We start from the raw sequence: 27777 nt of genomic DNA, 5'->3' as shown, positions 1-27777 counted from the left end.
AGGACCCCAATATCTCAAGAATAATTGGACACCAACTGGTACACTGGAGGCATTGGAGAAAATCACAACCATTCAGCCAATAAGAGAGACTATAGGAAATTCTATTAAAAGCTATCACGGCGACCAATAACTTGAGTTCATTCATTAACTCAATTTCTAGGAGTGTAAGACATAACTTATGCCAACAAATAAACATAACATCATTCTCCTAACACCTCACATTACAACATATCCATCCCATGATCACAACCCAAACTGCCGCTGTCACCTGATTCTACAAAAAGAACACTTTAGATTCAGACCCAGCAGGATCTAGAACGAACAAACAAAATAACAAGTGGAATTGTACTCTAATTATCATGTGGAAGTCTTCACAGCCTTGAATGCTGGGTGGAGCAACCCAAGCTCATCCTTCATCTCGAGTGGGTTACTAGTCTCATTCCTGATCCTCTTCACTCTCCTGCTTGCAAGTGACTTGTGCGTGAACCCATACATCTGCAAGATCTGGTTATCCCCAAAATTGAATGCACGGTCCATCTGCTTGAGGCAACGCTCAACAGGGTAGTCCCCAAATTTGCCACAAGGCTTGCAACCGACAAAGTGAGTGACGAGCGGCCACCGGTGATCGCCAAGCCCTGGCTTGTAATTCTCAAGCATCTCCTCATACCTATCGACCAAGATGCCCCAGTAGCCGTGGAGGTAGTACCCATTCTCAAGGTAAACCTTATCACCCCATTTCTCGCGTTGCGTGGCGAGGATGTACACCATGGCCGACTGATCATCGGCCTCGAATACTGGCCGATCCTTCAAGGACTTGGTCAGCACCTTGCCAGCCTCAATGCGGACAGGGCCCTTTGGCCCCATTGGCGCCCAGGTATCCAGCATGTCAAGCGACCACTGGCAGTTGCGCAGCAAGAAGCTGCCAGTGTTGAGCCCAATCCAGTTCTTGTCGTCGTAGATCATCTCGTCCCAGCCGTGCATGATGAGGTTGTACGGCCCGTAGCGTTCCCATGGGAGCTCGAATGCCATGTCGGTGAACATGGCGTCAGAGTCCATCCACCAGATGAACTCGACCTCCGGGTGCGCCAGGAGCAGTGCCCGCATGAGCGGGAGCTTGGCCCAGAAGCCGGCCATCTCGGCGTCGAGCAGCGCCATGTTGTAGAAGATCTCGAGGCCGTGGACGCGGCAGTAGTCGATCTTGTTCTTGATGGACTTGAGGAGGTAGTGGTCACCGACGGGGTTCTCGCAGGGCTTGGGGGAGGAACCCGAGACGAGCAGCACCCGCGGCTTGACGTCGTTGAGGAAGGGCGGCGTCTCCGGGTGGCGGCGGTGCCAGTTGGCGCGCTGCTCGTCCCAGTCGGAGATCTTGGGGCCCAGCGTGTAGGGCGGGTCCCGGAGCGTCCTCGGCGGCGGGTCGGGCTCGTCGTCGCCGCGCCCGGATGAGGATGAGGAGGACGACGACGTGGTGGTTGTGGTGGTGGAGGCCCTGGACCTGGCGTCGTGGTGCTCGGCGAGCGCCCGGTGCGGGTGGGAGACGAAGTGCTGTCGGAGCTCGATGAGGTCCTGCTGCGGCGTGCCGAAGCGGCCGGCGCCGACGGTGCCGCGGAGCACGACGACGGTGAGGAGGAGGCAGACGACGGTGAGCTTGGCGTTCCGCGCAAAGCGCTGGATCTGCCGCATCCGGCGCTCCCCGACCACCCGCTCCGCCCACATTTTCCCCTCCCTCCGATCAAACTCCACCCCCTCCTCCTCGCAACCAAACCCAGACCAAAACCAACCCCAAGAACCAAATAAGGAAGGGGACGCAAGAGGAACCGGGGAGGCGGCGGCGAGCAATGCGACCGCCGCGGGGCTGGGGAGTGGCGGAGGAAGAGGACGAGACGGAGAACGGAGGAGGAGGTTTTGAAGCGCGGAGGGGGGAGGGGGAAATTAATAAGGGTGGTGACGGTGACTGTGCCGGCCCCGCCCGCGAGTGAGCGCGCACGTTGGGGGGGGGGGGGGGGGGGGGGGGGGGGGGAGGCGCCTCGGGGAGCGGATTGCGTTGGCTGTCTGGGGGGAGGTGGGCGATCGATGGGGGGGAAGGGAATCGAAATCGAATCAACCCCGCCGCAGATTGGGGGGAGAAGAAGAGGAAGAGGAGGAAGGAGAAGAAGGGCGAGGCTGGGCGGCTGGAGAGAGAGAGAGAGAGAGAGGGAAAGGAATGGGGCGCAGCGCAGGACGACGCGGACACGGGATGCGATGCTTCCACACCTTTTTTACCCCCCGCTGTCGCCTGCCCCAACGCGGCTGCTTTAATTAAGGGATTGATCGCTGTTTACCGTCCGGTTTGGCTTGATGCGGTGGGTCCCTGGAGGTGGGCCCGGCGAGAGCGTGATGGACAGCGTGGCGTGGGAAGTGTTGGTTAAATTTGCCACTGGGTTAATCGGTTGATTTGCCGTTATGACGGTGGGGCGAGGTGACCCGGTTTGCCGGTTCGCGGGTGTCGGGTTTTGACCTTTTCCAGATCTTACTGGGGGGCATCTTACTGTGTGACGTGTCATGGACCTCTCAGTCCTTTTCCGTGTGTTTTTCATACGCAAAGATACGGCGAAAAGAACCTGAAAAATAGGTGCCGACACAAACGTAGTGTAAATGTAGGTGATGTCCGCAGTCAAACGGTGATGTTCATGAAATGACAAACCAACCCACGGAAAACGTCAAAAGTAATGTACGAAACAGTGAAACACCACCAAAAGATTTAGGACAAACAGTTACCAAAATTCCAACTTTGGCACTATATAAAAAGAAAATTCCTCATCGTATCAAACTTGCGGTACATGCATGGAGTACTAAATGTAGGCAAAATCAAAAACTAATTGCACAACTTTGTTGTACTTTGCGAGATGAATCTTTTGAGCCTAATTAGTCAATGTTTGGACAATAATTCACAAATACAAACGAAATGCTACAGTTGCGCATTTATGGAAAATCCCAACTTTGACACTCTCAAATTGGGAACTAAACAAGGCCTTAGAGCAACTCCAAGAGGCTGCTAATCTTACCCCCAATACCTTTTTTAAGGAAAAAAGAGAGAAAAATGAACTCCAACAATCCACCTAAACCTTCCCCAATTTTTTAGCGACGCTAAAAAACAGCCTGCCACCGCGTATATTTTAGCGTTGGCGTTCCTCCCCCAATCCTGTTTCCCGCATGCCCGCGTGTCCCTTCCGATGGGCCCAATACGATGACGTGGCCTGTGTTTGAAATATTGGGGGCTATTTATTAGCGATCTGCTGTGGATCGATATGTTTTTGGGGGAAATATTTTTTGGGAGAACCCCCAATACATAGTTTTGGGGAAGAATTTTTTAAGATACTCTTGGAGTTGCTCTTAGGGGATGTTTGGTTCCCACCCTCTAAAGTTTAGTCCCGTCACATCGAATGTTTAGATATTAATAAGGAGTATTAAATATAGACTATTTACAAAATCCATTGCGCAGATGGAGGCTAAACGACAAGACGAATCTATTAAGCCTAATGTCCATGATTTGACAATGTGCTGCTACAGTAACTATTTGCTAATGATGGATTAATTAGGCTTAATAGATTCGTCTCGCCGTTTAGCCTCCATCTGTACAATTAATTTATATTTAATTATCCTAATTAGCTTCCAAATATTCAATGTCACGCGGATTAAATTTTAGCTCAAGGAACACAGCACCGCCTTAGTAATTACTAGTACGAGCCCTTTGGGTTCTGCATGGAAAAGGATTTGCTGCGATGGAGACCCGCTTGGGGGCTGGAAAGCCTACCCGTTACGCCCCGCAGTCAAAACGGTGAGAGCGAGCGGCGGCCATCGCTGTTCACCACTCGCTCGCTCTACTCGGTGGCGGCCAGTTGTAACCAGGCCAGAGGCAGGGAGATTGCAGCCGGCACATGACGCGGTGACTTTTTCCAACGTCTGAATCCATCCGCGTCACCATCGGGGCCCCACCTCCCCGGCGCCCCACCCCACCGAAAGCCACCTCCTGACGTGTGGGCCTCGTTGTTACGCTGGTCCCACCCGTCATCGGCATCTGGGACATTTTCCCCGGGGTGTCTATGGATCTGGGCGTGTCGGTTGTGGGGCTTTCCACTGTTAACGGTGATGGCGACGGCAGGGCAATTAAGACACCGGCGGACCGCCACGACTGCTCCTAATTCCTAAACTAAACTAGACTAGATTAGGGTTTTGTTTGCCAATGTCAGCCGAATGAGGTCGCTCTCCAAGGTCCATTTGTTTATGCGTTTCAATTTTGAGTAGGTGTGAGCGGCGAAAGCTTGTGTAATCTCCGAGCACGTGACATCACCTTGGACCGGTTTCCCTCGTGTACATTAACGAGTGCGCGCATCTACTTGCGTCGTAACGTAGTTAGCCCAGTTAGAGTGCACAATTTTCATGGTACAGTTACTAAGAAAATGTGATTGCTGGTTTTTATAGTGATGAAACTCTTTCACATAATTTTTTTAGTAAAACTTCCTCTCTTCACATCATCAAAATTGCTGATGTGACATACTATTTGATAATCACGAAACTCTTCTTGATGAAACTTCCACTGAGACTAACCTTCCAATTTCCCATTAACAGAAAAAATTAAAGCATCACGTGTGTTCTACCGCGTGGTAACTGAAATCGAGTCCTGACTGGAACAAATCGTAGAAATTTAATTTAATTCGGTAGAAAAGCTCCCGTGGTGAGAAGGCTTTCGATGCGACAGATTTTTTTTTTTTGCTGGATGCCCAATTTTCTGCAGGACCCATTTAGTAGAGTGATACTCGGTGGTAGTCTGATGGAGATCCGATCTGCTCCAGGCAGGGGAGGGAAAGCCGGTGGCGGATCTCTGAGCTCGGTCCACTCGTCCAGGCTCAACGAAGATCTCCTCGGCCACGGACGGACACACATAAGAGGGCCTTGAATCCTGATTAGCGGCGATTATTAAACTACTAGCAGAGTGCCTCCAGTTCCACGGGTCGCCGTCAACACAACATGCCAGCGCCGTGCCGTCCAGAAGCTCGCACGCACCCGTCCCAACCCTCCATTCTTTATCGAATTCATTTTCCGCTTGGCCGGCCACTTGCCGGACCGGACCATGCTCCATGCCACTCGTCGTACATAGAGAGAGAGGCCACCAGAGAAACAAAAGAGCTCAGTCAGGACTCGGATCTTTCCGGCCGGGCGATCGGTTGATGCTTTCCGTGCCCCGCTTGCGCGCCAGGTGTGCCGACTCGCGTGCGCCGCATCATTCTGCGCCACCCGAAAGCGGCAGCGCCGAATCGTCACCGCCTCGCCCTTGCCTCTTCCACTCGCCGGCCGCGGAAGCGAGCACGTCGCGTTCGGCGTTCCGCCTTTTTGTTGCGTAGGAGGAGAGGGCTAAACTTTAACCCTGTCACATCGGATATTTGATACTAATTAGGAGGACTAAATATAAGCTAATTACAAAATTAATTGCAGAACCCCTATGCTAAATTACGAGACGAATCTATTAAGTCTAATTAATCCATCATTAGTGAGTGGTTACTGTAGCACCACATTGTCAAATCATGAGCTAATTAGGCTTAAGATTCATCTCGCGATTTAATCTAGGAGTTGTATAATTAGTTTTACAATTAGTCTAGATTTAATACTCCTAATTAGTGTCCAACATTCGATGTGACGGGATCCTCCCAAACAGCTCCGCGGCGACGACGCGAGCGCGGCGGATTCCGTCCGCGTTTTCCTCCGGGTGCCTCGTTTCTTATCCTAAAAAAGCCGGGCCACTGGCATGTTGTATGGGCGCTGCCGGTAGGCAACGAGCTTGACCTGGCCATGCACACAGCACACCGGTTGGATCGTGCGGGCAACACCGCCTCGACGAAGGCAAGACGTGCGACCGTGAACGTAACAGTGTGCTACAGAACAGCATGGCGAATGGCGCCGCCGAATCGACAGAGCCGAACATGAATTATGGGCAACACCGCAGCAGGCTACGGGCGTACCACGCGCAAAGATTTCAGCTGCGCGATCGCAGGTTGGCACACGCCAATGGACATTGACATAGCAATAGCATAATGTTCCCATGTAAAACCAAAGCTACACCGTCAAAATTTTAGCCGATGATGAAAAAGGACATCATCGGAGAAGTGTGTAGTACATGTAACCGAGTACCTCCTGAGACTGAACCAACCAAAATATTTGGGTTTACCCATCTGAAAAAGAAGAGCATACCAAGGATCTTGTGTATAGAAGAAGAAAAACGCCCCAAAGATATTTAACGAAACAAAACACTATTAAACCGCCCATGGTGGTGACCACAAAGATGGAAGTATGCAACTGTTTGCCATCACGTCTATATGGGCCCTTGAGTAGTGTCTAAATGGACCAAAGCCAATGTAACGAGCACCGAGCATTGTGAGCCCGGGACCACGGTCTGAAGATGCTTAAAACTGCACGACCAATTGATTTGGACACATTTTTTGCGTGGTAATGATCCGGCAACATTGCTGCCACTCCCTATTTCAAAATCTCCAGTATCAAAAAGAGTTGCTTGGAACACCGATCTGGAGTGTATGCAGATGATCCCTGGACCTACCTAGCTATACAATAGAGCACAAATAAGTTAGTATGAAGTCTTTCTATCTTCGGCAATGCAGGTCAACATGCTCATAGTTCTGTATGAAGGCTTTATGTTTGATAATGCATGCCTGCATGACCATATTTTTATACGGGCCCTAACCTAATATTTCACTGAGTCCTAGGGACTAGGGGCAACCAAACTATCACCTAGGTATAAAAGGGGTCGCATGAGTAGTTCTATGAAGGAGAAAACAATGTCATGACCCAGACAAACTTAACATCAGAGTGGACCTCCCTGGAAAAGTACACACATCGAGAGTATGCTTGGAAGTGCACAAACACTAACTGTTTACTAATGGCCAAATATCAGGTGAAAATAGCCCTAAAAATATAACAGGTGAAAATTTTTAATCTGTTGAAAATTCAAATGAAAATCCAACTCAAGAGTTTCCAGAAGTTCTTAGGTCATCTTGTGTAAGGGAAGGTATGTTATGTTTTATATATTCCTATGAAATCTGCAGATGAAACTTAATGAAATTCAGAGATATGAGTTTTCAGAAGTTCTTAGGTCATCTCGTGTAAGGGATGGTATGTTCTATATATTCCTATGAAATCTGAAGATGAAACCTAATGAAATTGAGATATACAGAAGGAAAAATATTCAAATAACAGTGAAGAAACCCTCCCCAGCCTTTTTTGTAAGTAAAAAATGCTATCATTTTTTATATCATAAAATTTTGTTAAGATGTAGAACATCTGGTGATTAATTTTGAGAATTTTTGGGAACTTCTCAGCCACATTTCACATTTAGTTTACCAGGCTCACTTCCACTGGATGTCACTAACACCACAGATAAAGCCCACCAACTCAACACTAGTTACAAGTGATCACTTACTTTAGCAAAATGTTGGATGAACAGAGAAATAATCAGTAACTTTAGATCTATCTATAAGAACTAGGTGCAATAACTCCTTTTGACTTGGTTGTTCCTACAAAGCTACAAGCCACTTCACATGCACAAGACTATGGGGGGAACTTCTAATCTGGACGAAACACATAGTCAAGCATAAGTTCCACATCTAACCAGATGCAATGAACTTATATTACCTCCAAATTTTGACATCAACTATTGACTGCTAGTACCTTGATTGTCAAGGCATAGGTCCAACAATGGGCCTCAAGAAGCTGTCACTACAGTGTTGGAGCATCATAATCTCCAATTCTACTGGTGGGTGTATAAAGTGTTTATGCTTCTGCTAAACTTTTGACACCAAAATGCAAAGGAAAATATATTGATATTTCATCCATTTCTTACTAGTTGACGACATATAGCAACAAACTGGAAGCAGTAATTAGTTTGCAACAGAAAAACAGGTGAAGTTTCAAACCTGCAACATTGGACAGCAGTTACTCCGAGGAATTGATAAAATATTATTAACGCCTCGTGGTTGTTGTAGGGTACAACTGAACCCAAGCAAATTCCTCTTTGTAGCTAACACTTTGGTCACATGACCCTTGACATGTGTAAACAGCAATTGTTGCCCAGTCAAGTGAGTCTGGTTGGTTTCCCACACCAAAGTAATAAAGCAATTGTGGCATTATCTGGAAGCAGAACAGATATTTGTAAGTAAATGAGAAAAACAGATCTCCTACGTTTGGATCTTGACTTCTAAATTTGGTGGCACTGAATTAGTCTATACACGAAAAAATTAGAACCTTGATTGTTCTAGTTGTAAAGCTATGAGATATTGGATATATTACTATAATAGTATAATGATGAATTTGGATTGTGGTCATAAACTACAAATGTGACCAACCTGAAATTCATAACATAATGGACCTTTACAGGAGCTACATGATGGGATATCAGCATTTGCCGGACATCCAGAAGATAACGCCCAGAAAGGTTTAGCGTTGGGTTCTCGACAGTACCTGCACAATACACATGTCATGCATAATATTGGCAACGATTTTTTTTCTTGATAATGGAAGTAATAAGTTCATTAACAATAGGGCTATGTTCCCAAAACGGTACGGCAAAATGCAGGTGAATGCACAGTAAACATGGTAGACATAGAAGAGAAAATGCAAGCAATACAATATCACCTCAAGACTTGCTTTGGTGCTCTTGAGACCCGCTCTTGAAAAGATGCCCAGCATTTGTTGTCAGCATCAGCCTAAACAGAGATAGCAGTAAATAAACATGGTGATCAATACATAAGCAGAAGTCCAACATAGATTATTCTAAAGAAAGCAAGAGAAAATGGGGCTCAAAACCTCAAATTGATCCATCCATGACTGCATCATAGCATCTGGTTTCCCATGTCTTTGCATTACCAAGGATTTCGAGTTATTTTCATCACAGCTATCAGAATCAAAAGTAGCTTCATAGTCAATTTCTATCTCAAATTCTGGCCAGGAAGTGCTAGCAGGAACTGCAAGTAGATAGAAATAAAAGGTCAGAAAATCACAATTCAAATGTTAAGAGCATAAATAGGTGTAGTAATTCATGCATAATCACCTTTTCCTATTGCCGGAAGAACAGATTTTGAAGAATCAGAAGAACTGATTAACTGGAGGCAATCATTCTTATGACCAGTGCGCCAATGCAGTGCCTGACAAACAACAATCAAGGGCCGTTTATCCAAGATATGTGCTCATGTCAGAAACCAATCAATCAGTGTAAATTCAACATATAATACCTGATGTTTCTCAGAACAGTATCTTGCTTTCTTGCAGCTACTACATATTTTATCGCCTTTCCAGGTACCACACCAGTGGCATACAGGAGCTGGCAACACATAGTTAAGCAATCGAAAGAAATTAGTAACATCCAACAATGACAACCAAAAGTATCTATAGGGACAAGCAGAACACATTTACCAAGAAATAGCAAACTTAAAGATTATAGCACCTCAGCGTTAAATTGACACAAGCAGGAAATTTTAAAACAGCAATTGCTGTACATTTGCGTGTACCTTACACACTTTAAATAAACTTCTTTTAAATTCAATTTGCATGCGCCATGGTTCATAGGTACCCTAAATATAATATACAGAAATGCTTCCTAAAGAGTACTTTAGAAAGGCAGATGACATGGAGAAAAGGCTGCACATTGGCAGAAACAAATAAATATCATAAACAGAAACTTCAAGAATTCAGCAATTGAAGATATGATCCGGAAATGCAGTGGCTATACATATTTATGCATCAGCTACATATGAAAGGGGGGGGGGGGGCTTCTGTTATTACATAATGCAGGAAATATAGCATCAACTGCAACAGCCGAGAACAATACCTCCTGGAAATAGTGGCTTGTCAGAGCCGTCGTGCTTTGGAGGTTCAGTTGAGTAGAAGGCATTAGTCCGTGGTAACTGGCACCGGAAAACCTTGACACTGCAACAAAATCCACTTCAAGAAATCAAAATCTGAAGATCTCTGAACAAAATTACAGTCATATGACTTGCTTCACCTTCTACATGGATTCCCATGCTTGTGACTCCACTGTTCATGCTGATCTCGGAGCAAGCAAGCCATCGATGGGCACATGAACACGAACAGCGTTCGGTGGAACGCTGCGGCATTGTCCTCGATTGGAGCATAAATCTAAACAAAACGAAAACCAATTATAATCAACATTTTTGGGTTCGACATCCAAATAACAAGTAATAGTGTCAGTGTGTCAAACATTACTACACACAAAAAATCACCTGGAGGACGAACTGCAGAGGCTCGCCACAGAAGCCACAGCAGCTGGATTTCCCCGATGGCAAGTTCACGGGGTCCAACCACGCCTGAACAAACCCACACAACACTAGTATCAATACATACACTGCCGGAAACTGCATAAAAGATTAGCTCAACACGATCGTGTTGGTGCACAAACCGGGATGCCACCGGCCTTGCTGGGGAACAAGTGGCGAAGGAGGAGGCCTGGGTGCTTCGGCTTCTTAAGGACACCAAGGGTCACTTCTGCCTCTTCCTCCTCATCCTCGTCATCGTCCTCGTAATCCGCTGCGGCGGCGCCAGGGGCTGGAGAGGGCTGGTGGGGAACCACGGTCTCGTCATCATCCCCATCCAGGGAGGTGATGCGGAGGCCGCGAAGCCTCTCGGCGCTGGATTCCATTCCCGGCGGCGGTGAGGGGGTCGGGGGGTGGACGCGGGAGTGGTGCGGCGGCAAAATGTCTGTTGCCTTGTTGTTTGGGCGCAGAAAAACCCTAGCCCCTCCCGGTCCGGCTCAGCCGCGTGAAGCGAGCTACAAAACGAAACCGACCGGGCCGACGGCCCGTGTCGGGCGGCCGAACGAACCCAAACGGGAAAAGCGGCGCGCGAGGGACGGAGGGGTGACTTGGGCTCGCTCGCCTCCCACTTGCCCTTCCTCCCAAAACCCTTCCTCCCGCCGCCGCCGCCGCCGGCTAAACCCCCTCTCCCCGCTGCCGCGAGGACCAGCCGCCGCGCGCCGGCCATGGCGCCCGTTGCGGCTCCAATCCGCGACCTCCTCACCTCCTTCAGCCCCAGCGCGGACTTCCTCGCGCTCTCCTCCGGGGACGGCCGCATCAAGGCATGGAACCTTCCTAATTCGCTGTCCTCGCGTTAGCTGCTTGTTACTGAAGCCATGGGCTAGCTAACACGCTCTATTTGCCGTTAGCGCAGGTATGGGACGCCGTGCGAGGCCGCCTGCAGACAGAGTTCGCCGACATCCCCGCGGTGGAGGTCGGCGCGGTCGCCGAGACGAAGCGCGGTCACCTCGCCCTCGATTACACATGCATGAAGTGGGTACAGCTCTCCAGCAAGGTGAGCGAACCCCATCTTGAGCCGTTACAAGTTGTTATGTTGGGAGGCTCACCTGCTTATTTTTTTTTCTTAGCAGAAGAAGAGGAAGGCTGGGAGCTCACTGCTCGTGCTTGGAACAGGCAGTGGGGATGTACTAGCCCTCGATGTTGCTGCTGGACAGTGGAAGTGGAAGGTCAGCGATTGCCATCCTGGGTAAGTTGGTGTGTTTATCTCTTTGTTAGTACAAATGCGAGGCAAAACTGCAGTTCCATTTGTTGAAACGAGCAAAGCAATAATTGAATACAGAATCGTACTAGTAAAAACAAAATAATGCTGAACTCATTTAGAGTTGTACTCATTGAACTCATTGAGAGCCATACTACAAATGCGAGGCAAAGCTGAACTCACTGAAAGCAATAATTCACTTACATCGGAATGCATGTTTGATGTATTTAGGGGCGTGACAGCTGTAGCATACTCCAAGCATGGGCGGAGTGTGTACACAGCAGGCGCTGATGGCATGGTCTGTAGGATTGATGCCTCAGATGGGTCGGTCCTGGGGAAATTTAGATCTTCTTCGAAAGCAATATCTGCATTAGCTGTGTCATCAGGTATGTCAACTGTGAAATGGCTTCTTGACTTATGACTATGTTTGCTCTACTGTACTTCCTCTTATACTAAATTATGTGGATGCAACACCACTAGGATGCCCTGCATGGCTGCATACGCACAAATAGTTGGTTAATTTTGGTTCCTCTTATCCACTGTAGTTTGGCTACAAATGTAACGGGATTATATCTGACAGGCACATGAACTCAATAAAGAATATCTGTCTATCTGCATTGACACTTATATATGATGTTTTTATTGATCTATGCTGCTTGTTAAAATGTGTATTTAGTTATATGTCTACTTTTTTTTGTTAAAGTCCTCATAGGAGCCACCTTCATATGCACTCCATTTCCAGCATATTTCCACCATACTTCACATTAGTGAAACGCAGCTTGTATTTTATCTATCAGATGGAAATATTTTAGCAACAGCAGCTGGCCAGTTGAGGACCTTTGATACTTCTGGCAACAAAAAGATTCAAAAATTCTCTGGGCATCCGGCAAGTATTTCTTTTCTTTTCTTACCTACTGGTGTTCCTCTTTTAAGGCTTGTGTTTACATTTATTTGTTGTATCTAATGACAATCTTTTGCTATTGCATGCACCCATTAAAACTTCTTAGGTTGCTGTGAGGAGCATGGTTTTTAGCAATGATAGCCAATATGTTCTGTCATCTGGTATTGGGGAACGGTATATTGCCATTTGGAAGTTGGGTAGTGATAAAACTCAGAGCTCAAACTGTATACTGTCGATGGAGCACCCAGCAATATTTGTAGACTGCAAATGTTCAGACGAGGGAGAAATACACGTGTTGGCTATTTCCGAGATTGGTGTCTGCTATTTCTGGTCTGCAAGTAACATTGATGACTTGCGTAATAAGAAGCCTACCAAGATCTCAGTGTCCGAGTCCTCTCTATCAAGAGCTCAGGCATTCTCGATATTTGCCGCGAAACTTCAAGGAGTGGATGGACCTACTTCTGCCCATGTCCTGCTGGCTTATGGGTCTGTAGTAAAACCATCTTTTGAAAAACTTTTGGTTTGTTATGGTACGGATATTAATCTGGGCATTTCTCAAGATGGAGTTCTCTTGCCAAATATTCAAACCACCATGACAAAGAAAGACCAAACTGTGAAGAAGCAAGGTATAGTGATACTGTTTGTTAGTTATGGTGAAAATTTCTCTTGTTTGCTTCACCTTTTTATTGGGAATTGCACAAATCAAACACTTTTAAGGTTTTAGTAGCCAAATCTAGTACTAGCTTGTGCCTTTGCTTGTGCCATTTTCTAAAGGGTGAAGCATGGAAGCCACCTTTGGACTTCTATTCAGAAGGATCACACGGTATTTGGCAGCTACTCTCGGGCTGAATCTTGATTATTTTCTTACAGAAACTGTCACTGCTCTAGACCGAGCCAATGCCGAAGATGCCATCCTTCCTCTTCCAAAGCTCCATACGCAGGAAAAGAAAAGGAAACATGGTGTGACAAAACCCAGTGGTGACATTGAGCCTGCCATTCATAGTGACATCACCACAGCAAGATCTATACAGAAAAGAGGTAAATAACCTATAAGTATTTTTTTCTTCTTTTTCAATGCTGCAAAAGTAATGAAATGCTGCAGCTTGTGTAGTTTGGTATTTTGAACTTGCATAATTGGCTGTTTTCCCATTCAGAGCTACATATTGCATGTTATTATTCGGGAGCAGTTACTCTCAAGTTTCAATTTACATGCATTGTTGTTTTATGTACCTCTCACTATGTTGGTGTCTCTATTAAACAGTTCAATAATTACACTCACTCTTTTACTTGTTCAGTTCCTGTGCAAAGAATCGAAGATGACGGTATATGCATTGAAGACATGATGAGGGAGTGTGGTGTCCTTGATACTGGAGTAGATCAGAGCATTGAAGGCCATCCTGGCATTCCAACTAATATTTTTTCTGAGTTTTTTGGTGATGGCAGCATAAAAGCTGATGCTAATTTACCCAGCAAGAAGGTTTGTTGAACTGAATTTTATTTCTATGTTCCATCATATGTTTGTTTCCTTGTCTACTTTCTTTGTTCTATGTTCCTGATGCTGTTGTTCAACAGATTCGAGTGCATCTAAGATCATTGAAACCTGAAGATGCTTGCAAACTCCTTGAAAATTTAGTATCTGCATGGAAAATGAGGTGCTCAAGACTCCCATGTACATGTTTGTTCACCAGTGTGTTTTCATGCTAACTGAGTATTCTGTCCTGTTTGTGGATGTCTCCCCAGATCTGGTAGCACAAAGCTTGTTTTGCGGTGGATATACTGCCTATTAGTTGTTCATGGCCGTTTTATTCACTCTGAGAAATCCACAAAACTGATTAGCAACCTTGAGAAGGTATAGTTTCTTACACCAGCTAGCTGAAGCATGCTGGATATCTAATTTTCCTTTTGTTCGCTTGAATACTTTTCGCATTATTTGGAACATCTTATAGCATTGTTGTTAATGTCATGGAAATTATGTCGTAATAAAAGAGAGGTTTTGCTATTGGTTGCTGTCTTCTAGGTTAAATGATTGAAATTAGATAACAGCAGAATGTGGCTCACTAACTTGGAGGCCTCCATTGCAAGTATGAAGTTGATTGCCCCTGATAACAGGCTGTTATACAGTCGCTGCACAATCTTGTGCAAATGCATATGGAAAATTTGAGTCAAGAGGAACATCCAGTGTAGAGATAAATATGGGAGATCACATGCTATCTAATACTGGTTACTCATAAACTACTGCTGACTTCATAGGATTTGCGGGCATGTGAGTTGTGAACTTTTTGCCTTCCAAGAGAGGCCTAACTTCATGGAACATTTGATCTATATTTTCTTTATCCTTTTGTTTAGTTGCAGCACTAAATTACACAATACTCTCTAGTTTTTGTATGCCAAATTTGGGAGGTCTTATTTGTCTGAACTATCCAAAATATGACCTGAGATTGATATCAGTTGGCATGACACTGGAACAAACCTGGCATCAGCTCGATCCGGTCAACATGACCAGTTCTTTTTTTTTTTTTGTAAACAGTGTTTGGCAAGTTGTGTTTACAAGTACAGGCGTGCATGCCACTCACAGTTTTGTGCAGGAAGGACTAACTGAGCCATTCCTTCATTTGCAGATGTGTTCAGAAAGATACTCCGCAACTGAAGATCTGCTGAAGCTTTCTGGCCGGCTTCGGCTAATAAAGGCTCAGGTTTTAATCCATCTTTGGCGCTGAAACATTAAGTGAAATAGTAATGCTTCCGTTAATGTCTAAACAATCATCTGCTGATTTGAATTTTCATCAGGTTGACAAGGTTGCTAATAACGCATCTGAGCAGCCATCAGAGGAGATTCAAGATGCTGCTGCTGCTATTCAGTCCGAGGAGGAAGAGGAAGAGGAAGAAGTCGATGAAATGGTGTTTGGTCAGGATTCAGATTCATCACAAAATAGCGATGAAGATGCTGAGTAGACTGCCGCTGGTATTCCCCATTCTTGTGTGCGTTATTGTAATTTTCAAGCTTGATGTCCCATAGTCAAGTTTGTAAAACTAGGCAACACGGGAAGGTTGCGCAGAATTTTGACAAATGGAGGTTACATTTGAAAGACGAACTCGAGTGGTTTTGTTTCCTTGCCCTTTTACCTTTTCTGACGCTACGGAACTGCATTTAGTCTGAGTAGTGTCTGACTGGTCTAAAGTTTATACGTAGTAGTCATAGCCATTATTTGTTCCAGTCAAAAAGGTAGTTCACTCCAGTTGTATTCCGCAAGCTGACGTACGGTACAGCTCAACCCGCCAACCGCTGGGCTACATAACCGTTATGTTTGCATCAGGTAAATTTATGATGGGCCAAGATAAGCAAAACAGCTAATTTATTGGTGCGATGGAGAAGGTAGGAGTTTATCAAACTTTACGTAGCTACACGGAAGGAGAGATGCAACGAAAAGAGCGCTATGTACTAAACCCACCGCTTAATCTACAAACCCTTACCCTGGGAAACCAGGCATTATACTGTTGCTTGCTTTCTCACCAACCCAGCTACAAAGCACTAGCTATAATGCCTCCTCGCTTTTGATCTCGATGGCCATCATCCTAATCCTTTCTAATTATTCTCCACGAATTCCCCCACGCTATCCATGGCGCCGATTCAACAACAAATCCATCTCGAAACGTTGACGAAATGGTTTGTTTTTTCCGGAAAGACGAACGGCAACAGACTTTCTTACGTGTGTTTTCACTTTTCAGGCCCGCCCACATTAACGCTCGCTCGTGCTCAACCGACGGTGCCACCCGATGTGGAAAAAGCCGACGACTCCCGAGCCGCCCCTCATGCCTCCTCACCTCACCGGTCGCCACTCACCGGACCCATCCGCCATGCCTCACCAACCCCCGCCACGCGGGACGCCTATTTAAAGCACTCGCTTCGCCACTACCCCAGCAACACAAGCAGCAGCAGCTTCAAACTTACAGCAGCACTGCCCCGCACTGAGCTGATCGTAAGATCGTTTCTGCTCGGCCGATCGCTAGTGCACCAATGGCCTCCGCCAACAGCTGGACCCTCGAGATCGCGTCCCCGGTGGCCGCGCCGCGCCTGTTCCGCGCCGCGGTGATGGACTGGCACACCCTGGCTCCCAAGCTCGTCTCCCTCGTCGTCGCCAGCGCCCACCCCGTGGAGGGCGAGGGCGGCGTCGGCAGCGTCAGGCAGTTCAACTTCACCTCAGGTAAGCGCCCGCGGCACATCCTCCAAGCCAGCCAAACGTGTTGTTGCCGGTGATTAATTATCGTTGCTCTTGCAGCCATGCCGTTCAGCTTCATGAAGGAGAAGCTCGAGTTCCTGGACGTGGACAAGTGCGAGTGCAAGTCCACCCTCGTCGAGGGCGGCGGCATCGGCGTGGCCATCGAGTCCGCGACGTCGCACATCAAGGTGGAGCCGGCGGCCGGCGGCGGCAGCGTGGTGAAGGTGGAGTCGACGTACAAGCCGCTGCCGAGCGTGGAGATGAAGGAGGACGACGTCGCCAAGGCCAAGGAGTCCGTCACCGCCATCTTCAAGGCCGCCGAGGGCTACCTCGTCGCCAACCCGGACGCCTACAACTAAATCGATCGATGGAGTGGGATGCGATTGCGACCTTGGAATACGTGTGCGGAGCTTTGGGGTTTCCTTTTTTTTTCATACGAAATAAAGCGGTTCTATGCAGTGCATGGTGTGTGGACGAGATGTTGAAAGTGGTATGTACGATGCTTGTGTTGTTTGGTTATGTATACCCTCATGGTTTTCTATGGGAACAAAAAGGTTATGTAGACTGTACGCTGTGTACGAGGTATTCTGTTTTCCAATTCTATGAGTCTGAGTGTGTGACCGAATAAGAAATGTTTGCTGGATGCTGGTTTCAAATAGAAATTGGGAAACTATTACTCTGGTGAATTTGCAACAATTTTTTTAAAATATAATGCTAGGCGCTCTGGTGTTTACTGAATAAGTAAATGAACTGTTATTTTTAGATGATGGAATAATATGCTCCGACTTTACATATCCTCTCCAAGAGAAGGACATGAACAACTAGGTTTGAGGAGGATGGACAAACGACCATTTTTCATCTCAAAACTGTGGAACACAGAGTAAACATGACTATAGAAAAGCACGAAGGACTAAAAAACAGAGTAAACACTAGCTGATGCTATTTTCAAACACTAGATGGAGACTAAACACGTCATGGTCCGCAACATCTGTGGTTTGCTGCACCCTTATATCATCACGTACAGCTGGAAAATTGAGAGCATGAAGTGGAGAGTGATGAGTGTCGACAGCGAACCATGTGAAGGTATTTGCTAGAGTAAGGAGGAATATTTGGGGAAAGAGTAAATTTGTCAGAAATCGATCCGTTTGTTCGAAAGGTGCTTCTTGTAAGAGATTTTTAGCAAGGTTTAAGAAGAAGAAAGGGTGACGCCGTGACGGTATCATCAACCAATGGGTCTCTTGATGTCTGAAAACCCGTCGTTCATGTTTCTCAAGGCATATGTGCATCGGAGATGGGAGGAGAGCAGCAAAAACAGAGCATATACATATCTTTTTTCGCTATCGTTCCTTAGCACGTAATTCATTAAGAGGAGAAGAACAGTTTGGTTACAAGAACTTGCAGCGTCATCTGGAATTGATGACCTGCTAGCAAACAAGAATTATATAGATATTACATTTGCACCCTGTTACGACCCAACTACCACATTATGAGACAATACATTGGAATGAATGGCTGCCGTAAACGGCGCCAGGCAATGAAATCGTGCAGCTACCTAGGCAGACGCCTCTTCTATAATCTTTTGCATCAGTATCACCATCGTCCTCTAAACGTGATTGAAAGTTCTTGCATTTCTTTCAAGCCAAATGAACCAGGCCACCAAGATGATCAGAGAGTCTAAAGGTTTCTTGGCCATTTTGTCTACCCGTTTCCTCACTGTCAGCCACCAAAATTTAAGAAACAGGTGGTGCAAGGTCCTACCAACTTAGTTTAGACAAAATGAGATGCCACACTTCCCTGGCATACACACACTGAACCAACAGATGATTTATGGTTTCAGACTCCTGGGCACAGAGAATGCAGGTATCATCATTTTGAAGGTTATGCTTCTTGCGTCTAGAGGCTGTCCAGCAGAGTCCATCAATAGCAAGCCATATAAAGATTTTGCATTTAGACAGCGCTCGAGTCTTGCACAGAGCCCTTGCCTCTCATATTGTCCAATGAAGAAAGCATTGTAAGCTAACGTTGTTGAGAAGTTACTGTCTTGAGTCCATTTCCACAACACCTTGTCAGGGGTATCCTCACTTGAGATACTGTCCAATGAAGAAAGCATTGTAAGCTAACGCTGTTGAGAAGTTACTATCTTGAGTCCATTTCCACAACACCTTGTCAGGGGTATCCTCACTCAGCATGAACGGTTGTAGTTTGTTCCAAATGCTTAGGTATTCAAGGAAAACATAAACTATCAATGCTCCTGTAATGTCCCTGACCTATTTCCTGTCTTGCAATCCTTTGTGTACTGTCCTTTTTTTTGCGGATTCTAGGACCAACCGCCTGAAGGAGACATGGAGCAATCTCCGCGATGCAATCCATCTATCTTTCCAGAAAAGAGTGTTTTTGCCATCACCGACCTAGGTTGAAGTAGAGTAGAAAAACAACTGGGTGATCTTAAGTTCCCTGAATCAGGCAAATTATGCCATGAGCGTGAAGTGTTAGTTTTCTTGAGCCACAACCATCGCATCCTTAGAGCACATCCCATGAGACGTAGGTCTGTAACTCCTAGACCTCCCAATACAGATGGTTGACAACATTTCATCCAAGTTAGGAGACAATGACCGTTAGAAATCATTTCTGTTCCTTTCCATAGAAAAGCTTTCCTGCGTCTATCAATCTTCCTGATTGCCCATGGGGAGATGGCGACCGCGATAGCCGTGTGAATTGGAATGGTTGACATCTTCACCTTAACTAAGATTGCCCGGCCTGCTCTGCTCATTAACTTTGCTTTCCATGTGAGTAAACCATCACTGATCTTATCCACCAGATGCATCAAGTCATTCCTTCGCAGCTTTTTAATTGACAGAGGAATCCCCAAATACCTACATGTGGCGGATCCACTTCGGATCTACTTGGTTAAACACGATTCAGCCGCATAATACGCGACGCTCATGCCTAAGCCGAGTAAACACGAAGTGCCGTCGGATTTCCTCCGATTTAACCACTTGAACAGGACCATTTTAGCAGACCCACACGAAGGTGAGCGGTTCCAGAGAATACCACAAGTCCACCGAGTTAACAACTTGACCACTTAGTTTGATTATGAAATAAACATCAGAGTTTTACAAGGTTTTCAAGGAAGACAACAGAAGGTAAAACCACTAGCGGAAGCAAACGTCGGGGTCGGACGTCCCTGGGGAGGCCAGCCGGGACATCACTGATCCCTCTCCTCGCCGTCCGAGGAGGGATCCCACTCGACCGTCCAACCCGGAGGGAGCTGGGGCGGCCAAGTGCCAGCGGGAGAAGGGTCGGGAGCAGCAACTTCACCTGGAAAAAAAACAGGAGCCACAACAAGGCTGAGCTACTAAGCTCAACAAGACTTAACTGACAGGGAGTAAAGCTACTCCACAGAACTAGACATGCAAGGCTTTTTGGCTGAGGGGTTTTGTTTGCCAAAAGCACTAAATCGAACCTTAGTTTCAAGTTTTAGCTCAGGTTCTACGTTCATTATCCGGTCTAGGTTTTGCAACTATGCTAGACAATCATAGAACCAACCAAGGTATGTATATATATCAACAAAACCATGTCATCATCAGATTCCTCATTTACCAAGGGTGACATAGCGATCAAGCAGTCTCAAACTGTGAGAGGCAGACGAATCGATTCGAGTTCTTTAACCATGCATGGTGAACCTAACCTCACGACATCCGCGCACCCGGAGGTCGCTTCCTGTGTCGGCCTTCCCCATCAATCCCCTAACCCGTGTCGGACCCATTTCCTTTGGTGCAAGGTTCCACAGACCCGGCCTCTGCCGTTCTGTGACCACGCATGCCACCACGTGCGACATCCAGCAGGGGAAACTCCGTTCCAAGAACAATGGGGCGACCGCTCACGTCTAGGTTCAATCCGGTACTAGGCTTCCTCATCCCATACTAAGTATGAGGTTAGTACTTTCAAACACTTGATCACGAACACCACCACTGTCGGGCCTTAGTCAAGTTTCATAGATAGACGGGGCGATCAACCGACCACCAAAAAGTTACCCAAACCCTGCCCCGTCCATCGTCCTTACAGTTGTAACAGAAGGGTAGACATCCAACTCCTACAATTCGCGAGTGACAGGGAATCACTCGGCTTTTACCGTCTCCTAGTTAAGCAAAGCAGCTACTCGGTCCAACAGCTAGTGTTCAGATCATGGGAAGCTACGATATGCGTCTAGGGTTCCAAACAACTCCTATACATAAATGCACAAGCATGTTAAAGAAGGCATGCGCAAGTTTGGTAAAACAACACAGGGTTTTCATGCAACCGGGGCTTGCCTTCGAGCAAGGAGGAAGAGAACTGCTCGACTTCTGGGGCGGCTTCGGCTTCAGAGGGCAGGAGCTCAGCTACATCGTCGTCTTCTGGCGCTGGGTGCAGCTCGTAGAAGCCGTCGGCGAGGCGCAGCTCTACACGAATGCAATGCATTAGTTAGCATAGACGGTTATTTCAACAGCAACACTTGCAAGTCTGAGCCCAGAAACTCGCGACAAAAAGCAGGAGGGTGGGAAGGTTCAAGGGAGCTGGTGGAGATCAAGAGGTAAGGGTCTGAGGAAAGGAACTTGTGATCTGACCCTTAAACTAGAGGATTTGGTATGCTAGGGATCCTCAGACTCAACGCTGAAGGGTTCCCAAGTTTTACACATACACCCTTGGTTTGAAGAAAAAGGTTACAGCCAAGCCCTCGGGCGAGGCGGAGAAGGGTCGGCGGAACAGACAGGGTCGGGCGAGACGGAACCGGGGTCGGACGGATAAGAGGGGTCGGACGAAGTGGACAAGGGTCAGACGAGGCGGACCAGGGGTCGGCAGCTTACCTTCTTCCTACAAGGAAAGCTTGGGGTCGGGAAGAAACATGCTTGGGCGGAGGGCTAAGGTTTCGAACAACGGCTAGGTCCGGCAGTACTCCGGCGGCGGCGGTGCTTCTTGTGGATCACAAGTAAGCTCTTACGCAGCGCGGAGGAGCAAGCGGCTGGATGGCTTGGGGAAAACGGAGTGGAGCGGAGAGGAGAGTTCCTCAGGAACTTAGTGGAGTGGCGCTGGGAGCTCGAGCAGGGAGCAAGAGAAATGGCGGAAAGGCAGTGATGACGGAGGGAACTCCGGCGGGGTTCGCGCATTCCCTTTTATAGCGGCTGGAAAGGGAGAAGGGAAGCGGCGCGGGAGTGGGAAGGGGAGCGGCGCGAAGGCCGGGGAAGAAGCAATGGAGTGCTCTGCCTAAGCGGCGATTGAGCGACGAGGGCGGTGGTGCAAGACTTCGGGGATGACGCCAGCGGTCATTGGGCTCTGGCGTCAGGGCGGCGCAGGAGCGGGTATGCCGGTGGTTGAGATTTGGCGGAGGCGGCGTCGTCGTGCGGTAGAGTTGATGGAAGTGACCGGTTTAACGGCGCTAGCATCGAGGACGCACAGGTGAGAAGACAGGCAGCCGCGGGCGAGCGCGGAGCAACAGATTGTCAGGCGGCTTCTGACAGGGCGGGAAAAGGAGCTGTCGCTGCCGTGGTCAGGGTTGGCGGAGGAGGAATCGTCGGGTAGCGAAGACCAGGCGGCGCGACTGTGTCGAAGTGACGGAAAAGACGGGCGACATCGGGCTCTGCGGCTGGGATCTGGCGATGTGATGATGGGCGCGGGAGGCAAGCTGTCGCAGAAAAGGTTGCAGAAGGGCTTCCGCTGCAATTGGGGAAGGGGGCACGAGAATCCATTCGGTCGCGGGCCAGAGACGAGGCGGAGCGGCGACGTCGGAGAAGTTGAGCCACGCGGCGGGGAAGCTCTGAAGCGGGCATGCAACTCGAGTGCGCCTGTCGCGGAAGATCTGGGGGAAAAAAGATCTCGTGGGTCCACCGGTCAGATAGAACGGACGTTTGGGAAGGACTGAGAAGGATCCGACGGTGAGCTGGGGTTTGCGGGGTCGGAACTGGAGACAAGCGGGGAGGGGTCGGGTCTCAGGGGTCGGGACCGGTCGGGAGGTTGAACACTTAGGCTTGGGAAGCTAAGACAGGTGATCAGGGGCTCGGATTAAGATTAACTTGGAAGATTTGGGGCCGATCGTCACACTACATGGTAGGGGTTCTAGGCGACTTGGAAAGAAGTTGAGCAACCTGACTGTATGCTCCAGGTCACACTGAATGGGAGAGACAAGGCATTTGTTCAGGTTTGTTTTAAGACTAGAAGCTACTCCAAACATGTCCAGAACAACCCCTATGACAACCAGGTCTTGTTACCTTGATGCCAGAAATAACACAACATCGTCTGCATAAAAATACGCACGATTTTGCATAAGATTATCCCCTAGTGGCATGAGGAGACCCTCCCTGTTGGCCAGCCTGATCATGGAGTTTAGAGTTTCCATTGCTAGGACAAAGAGCATTAGCGACAGGGGGTCACCTTGCCTAAGATCCCTAGCATGACAGATTCTTCTACCTGGGCACCCGTTGAGGATTATTTTAGTACTTGCCGTGGATAAAAGCACGCTAATCCAATTGATTCATTTTCTTGTGAAGCCCATGTGCCGCAACAGAGCTAATAAGAAAGTCCAGTCAACAAAATCAAAAGCTTTTGAAATGTCCAATTTGAGTAGTGCAGCCGGGGATTTTTTTCTGTGTAGAAGCTTTGCTTATAGTTGAACTACCCTGAAATTATCATGTATCAAGCGACCTTTTATGAAAGCACTCTGATTATGAGCAATCAGGTTGTGGAGCTCCGACAATCCCCAGCTACAAGGGGAAGACGACCCAATGGACATTCGATCATCATTCAAGGGCCAGCGTATGTTAGACTTGTATTGAGTGGATCGGATAGAACATTGGTTGGTGCTAATGTTTCAGGCGACCGATTTTGTCATTCTTTACAGCGATGAACAAGAGCCATCGGATGTGAATGCAACCGTCAGCAGCGGTCAGTAGAACTTTAGAACCTGTGGACCGGTAACAATTTAACCCTACCAGTTTGTTATGTTCTCTTTGTAACCACACCAACCAAGTGCCAAACAATGCCTTGCTTCGATCTAGACGGTCAGCGTCCGGATCGCTTTTTCTAATACTCAATTGCCTACAATTTGCCCACGCGAACGATAGCGCCAACAGCCAATTCCGTCAACACATTCTTCGTTCGTCTTTCAACTAGACGTTGACGGGAGCGCAACAAAGTTTCTGACGCGTGCTTTGCGACGCCGGCCTTATCAAAGCTCACCGGGCCGACAGTGGCCATCCAATTTGGAAAAGCCCGACGCCGCGCGCGGCAACTTCAGACCTCTCACCGGCCATCACCACTCGCCGGACTCCAACGGGGCAAGCCTCACCAACCCCCGCCTACCGAGCCTCCTGGCTCCTATTTAAACCCGTCGCTCCCGCTCGCTCCAGCAACACACCCAAGCTGCAGCTCCAGCTACTTGCATCAGCTAATAAGAAGCAAGCAAGGTCTCAGCACCGAGAGCCGAGTCGATCGAAGCAATGGCCGCCACCAACAGCTGGACTCTCGAGATCGCGTCGCCGGTGGCCGCGCCGCGCCTGTTCCGCGCCGCGGTGATGGACTGGCACACCCTGGCCCCCAAGCTCGTCTCCGACGTCGTCGCCAGCGCCCACCCTGTGGAGGGCGAGGGCGGCGTCGGCAGCGTCAGGCAGTTCAACTTCACCTCTGGTAAGTATCCGGCCATCGATCAAGCAGTTTCACACTCAAACCTTGTGATTTCTCTTGTGATCAAGCAGTTCAACATTGTGATTTCTCGCTGATCAAGCAACTCATCATCACACCATGCCACTGCTCCTGCGTGCAGCCATGCCGTTCGGGTTCATGAAGGAGAGACTCGAGTTCCTGGACGCGGACAAGTGCGAGTGCAAGTCCACCCTCGTCGAGGGCGGCGGCATCGGCGTGGCCATCGAGACGGCGACGTCGCACATCAAGGTGGAGCCCACGGCCGACGGCGGGAGCCTGGTGAAGGTGGACTCGACGTACAAGCTGCTGCCGGGGGTGGAGGTGAAGGACGAGATCGCCAAGGCCAAGGAGTCGGTCACCGCCATCTTCAAGGCCGCCGAGGCGTTCCTCGTCGCCAACCCGGACGCCTACAACTAAATCGCTCGAGTGGGATCAGATTTCTGATGTCCAAATATGTGCACAAAAAGCTTTGCGTATTTGTGTCTTGTTTATTTTAAAATAAAAGCTGCTCTAAAGCAGCGTGGCTGTGCGGGGGATGAGAGAGCACCGAGGAGACTGTTAGACTTGAGGAGTCAAAGAGTGTTTTTGCTATTGTCATGTAATGATTTGGTCTGTCGCTGTTTATTGTGTATCATATCTTAGTTTTGCATGGAAATAAAGTCGTGATTTATGAAGTAATCTGGTCTGAAAGTTTGACTAAAGAAGTTATTTTTTAAGTTTTGCAACAAAAAAAGTTTCTGAAACAAGTATGCAGGATATTCCTTGTGTCCTCTTTCAAAATTTGGAACGAGAAGGCTTCGAAAACAGTATCATTGCATAATTTTGCAGCAATCAGTTTTTAACTCTCACTAGTATACTCAACAAAGAAGAAAATAATAATAAACAAAGAAATAATTTAATACATAGTTTAAGGCTAGCAATATAATGTGTCCTACCTCGTGCATGCTCCATTGCTCCTACCAGTACAACAAAGAGTGAGAGCCAAGGCACACAGGGGTATGAAAATTGGGAGCGTTCAACTTAGAACAAAGCAGATAATATTTCAACCTGATGCTAGATAAACGCATGCATCATCAACACAGATTCCAAGTTAGTTATCTGTCTCTCTGGCAAGCAACAAAATTATCCCTCCATGGTTACAGTTACAGCAAAAATTCAGAAACTATGAGAAGATTTGTTTCAACCTGCATGAACAGATAATTAACTTGCCATCTGTGTTGGTGTTTGCTCTGTATTTTCTTTCTATATAGACAAGACATAGGTCAAATGAGATTCTGACAAAGACCAATAAATTTGTGTGAAAACAACACCTACATGCATTCTTTTCCGTTCTCCATTTTCTGTCCGAACACTTGCCTGCTTTCTTAATTAATTTGAATCCAATTCGATGAACATTGACCGAGAGGAGCGCTCTGCAGCACGATGCCAACCCTGCATAATTGTGGCTCAACCGACATTGCCGTTCATTTAGGACTTTCAGGGAAAAGAACGACCGCTGCCTCACCAGATCATCACCCGCCGGCCTCACCAACCCAAACTGAGAGGCTGGGAACGATCTATAAAACCCCCCAATGCTCCCGCCGCATTTTATCAATCCAAGCAAACACAAACCAGCAGCAGCGACAGTTTGCGAGTCCAAGCAGTAGCATTTGCTTTCTCAACGCCAAGCCCTCGCAGCAACCATGGCCTCCACCAACAGCTGGAACCTCGAGATAGCGTCGCCGGTCGCCGCGCCACGCCTTTTCCGCGCCGCCGTGATGGACTGGCACACCATGGCGCCCAAGCTGGCCTCCCACATCGTCGCCAGCGCTCACCCCGTCGAGGGAGATGGAAACGTCGGCAGCGTCAGGCAGTTCAACTTCACTTCAGGTATGCATTTTCATTTTCTCACGCGCCATTTCAAGATAATTCTAACAGAACCAGAGATGGATTCATATGCCAATTGCCAATGCTTCCTGCAGGTATGCCGTTCGGCTTCATGAAGGAGAGGCTCGAGTTCTTGGACGTTGACAAGTGCGAGTGCAAGTCGACGCTCGTCGAGGGCGGAGGCATCGGCGTGGCCATCGAGACAGCGACGTCGCACATCAAGGTGGAGCCGGCGGCCGGCGGCGGCAGCGTGGTGAAGGTGGACTCGACGTACAAGCTGCTGCCCGGGGTGGACGTCAAGGACGAGATCGTCAAAGCCAAGGAATCCGTCACTGCCATCTTCAAGGCCGCCGAGGCGTACCTCGTCGCCAACCCTGATGCCTACAACTAAGCCGTCTCCTATATAAAGATAGTGTTTGCACTTTCGTGTGTATTGCTGTGTCAAAATAAATGAAGTTGCTCGAGATGCACGCTGCTGGTACTGGATGAGGGAGAATCCAACACAATGTATGTTTGAGAAGTTTGATAGTGTGTTTTTTATGTCGTTGGAGGGTGTTTATGGTTTATATATTTGTCGTGTTGATCGTGTGTTCCTCGTTTTTATACTGAAATAAAACAAAACCGATATAAAGCAGTACTCTGTTTTAAACTTTTATAGTTAAAAAAGAGTCCTTTAGGCAGCCTAAGCCGTGATTTTTATTTTTATTTTCTCACTACAGCTTTGACATGTCTAGAGAGAGAAGGTTAGGTAAACTTTTGCATTGAAAGCAGGCCCTAAGCAGAACATTCACCTTTTTCGGATATATATAAACATACATAATACAAATTTCATGTATATGATCAGTGGCAGATCTCGTCCATGAGATTAGGAGGGGCTCTCTCTTCTTTATCTCCTTCCTTCCCTCCCTTACCTTCTTCTTCATTCTTCCTAAAAAAATCAAGGAGAGGCTAAGGGGGTTCCATTGTCCGAGCGGGCGGTAGGGAGGCTTGAGCCCCGCCCGCCCCACCACTAGATCCACCCCTGTATATAACGTTGAATATTTTTCAGCATCTCACAAGGTGTTCGATACTGCTTACAAATTTTAGCATGTGTAAACGCACAAATTCTATAAGCCATATTGTATACACAAGTTTCTACATGATTTGTTATTTGAGCTCGCTACAAAAAGCTGGAGCAAGATATGAGAAAAGTAAATTTTAGATTTCATATTTTCTTATGTGCTTCTTTTGTTTTTGGTAAGGCGAGGCACCAGCGCGGCAATGCCTCGATTGTGGTGTCTCAGACAAACCCAATTACCCAAAGCACAATTTACAACATTCTCTTGAACTAAAATATGTATCCAAGACTGTCTAAATTAAACTACCATGAAAGTATTTCTCAAGAGAAAAAATATATATAATGTTGCCTGAAAAAATTAGACTAGTTTAAGTTCTGCCTCGGAAAAAGATCACCTGAAATTATTGCTACAATTTCTTTTGTGATTATTAGGGGTAGCAAAGATAGTGCAGGCAGAACTTAAATAGAATGACTAGTTTCTTCTTTTATTAGGGGAA

General features: G+C 47.4%; 6 protein-coding genes across 8 annotated transcripts; 4 read left to right on the top strand and 2 right to left on the bottom strand.

The window, feature by feature from the left end:
• Window positions 1-119: 119 nt before the first annotated feature.
• LOC117838075 (probable xyloglucan 6-xylosyltransferase 1) lies at window positions 120-1981 on the bottom strand. Its single transcript, XM_034717949.2, has one exon. The coding sequence runs from the start codon at window positions 1711-1713 to the stop codon at window positions 358-360; it is 1356 nt and encodes a 451-aa protein (XP_034573840.1). The 5' UTR covers window positions 1714-1981; the 3' UTR covers window positions 120-357.
• Window positions 1982-6076: 4095 nt separating this feature from the next.
• On the bottom strand, window positions 6077-10809 carry LOC117837898 (uncharacterized). 2 transcript variants are annotated; one of them, XM_034717709.2, is made up of 11 exons: window positions 10457-10809; window positions 10281-10364; window positions 10043-10176; window positions 9869-9966; window positions 9273-9361; window positions 9092-9185; window positions 8848-9005; window positions 8677-8747; window positions 8388-8502; window positions 7959-8172; window positions 6077-6586 (listed from the first exon to the last, which is right to left on the bottom strand). In XM_034717709.2, the coding sequence occupies exons 1-10, from the start codon at window positions 10694-10696 to the stop codon at window positions 8005-8007; spliced, it is 1251 nt and encodes a 416-aa protein (XP_034573600.1). In that variant the 5' UTR covers window positions 10697-10809; the 3' UTR covers window positions 6077-6586; window positions 7959-8004. The 2 variants fall into 2 exon arrangements, with proteins under 2 accessions (XP_034573600.1, XP_034573599.1); XM_034717708.2 differs by having other exon boundaries at window positions 6077-6590; window positions 10457-10808.
• A 54-nt stretch (window positions 10810-10863) lies between these two features.
• On the top strand, window positions 10864-15579 carry LOC117837897 (uncharacterized). 2 transcript variants are annotated; one of them, XM_072290630.1, is made up of 12 exons: window positions 10864-11131; window positions 11224-11364; window positions 11438-11556; window positions 11800-11954; window positions 12366-12454; window positions 12576-13095; window positions 13340-13507; window positions 13765-13946; window positions 14042-14121; window positions 14210-14318; window positions 15088-15162; window positions 15257-15579. In XM_072290630.1, exons 1-12 carry the CDS (start codon window positions 11036-11038, stop codon window positions 15419-15421), a joined length of 1899 nt encoding a protein of 632 aa, XP_072146731.1. In that variant the 5' UTR covers window positions 10864-11035; the 3' UTR covers window positions 15422-15579. The 2 variants fall into 2 exon arrangements, with proteins under 2 accessions (XP_072146731.1, XP_034573597.1); XM_034717706.2 differs by having other exon boundaries at window positions 10865-11131; window positions 11441-11556.
• Window positions 15580-16373: 794 nt separating this feature from the next.
• On the top strand, window positions 16374-17248 carry LOC117837899 (pathogenesis-related protein 1). Its single transcript, XM_034717710.2, has 2 exons — window positions 16374-16671; window positions 16747-17248. The coding sequence occupies exons 1-2, from the start codon at window positions 16485-16487 to the stop codon at window positions 17043-17045; spliced, it is 486 nt and encodes a 161-aa protein (XP_034573601.1). The 5' UTR covers window positions 16374-16484; the 3' UTR covers window positions 17046-17248.
• Window positions 17249-24054: 6806 nt separating this feature from the next.
• Window positions 24055-25035, top strand: LOC117839444 (pathogenesis-related protein 1). The gene is made up of 2 exons (XM_034719780.1): window positions 24055-24342; window positions 24479-25035. Exons 1-2 carry the CDS (start codon window positions 24156-24158, stop codon window positions 24772-24774), a joined length of 483 nt encoding a protein of 160 aa, XP_034575671.1. The 5' UTR covers window positions 24055-24155; the 3' UTR covers window positions 24775-25035.
• Window positions 25036-25936: 901 nt separating this feature from the next.
• Window positions 25937-26857, top strand: LOC117839701 (pathogenesis-related protein 1). The gene is made up of 2 exons (XM_034720096.2): window positions 25937-26226; window positions 26319-26857. The coding sequence occupies exons 1-2, from the start codon at window positions 26040-26042 to the stop codon at window positions 26612-26614; spliced, it is 483 nt and encodes a 160-aa protein (XP_034575987.1). The 5' UTR covers window positions 25937-26039; the 3' UTR covers window positions 26615-26857.
• The last annotated feature ends 920 nt before the right edge of the window (window positions 26858-27777 follow it).

The sequence above is a fragment of the Setaria viridis genome, chromosome 9, assembly GCF_005286985.2.
Source record: "Setaria viridis chromosome 9, Setaria_viridis_v4.0, whole genome shotgun sequence".
Taxonomy (NCBI): Eukaryota; Viridiplantae; Streptophyta; class Magnoliopsida; order Poales; family Poaceae; genus Setaria; species Setaria viridis.
Note: the sequence above shows the minus strand (reverse complement) of the source record. Positions and strands in the feature narration are given on the sequence as shown.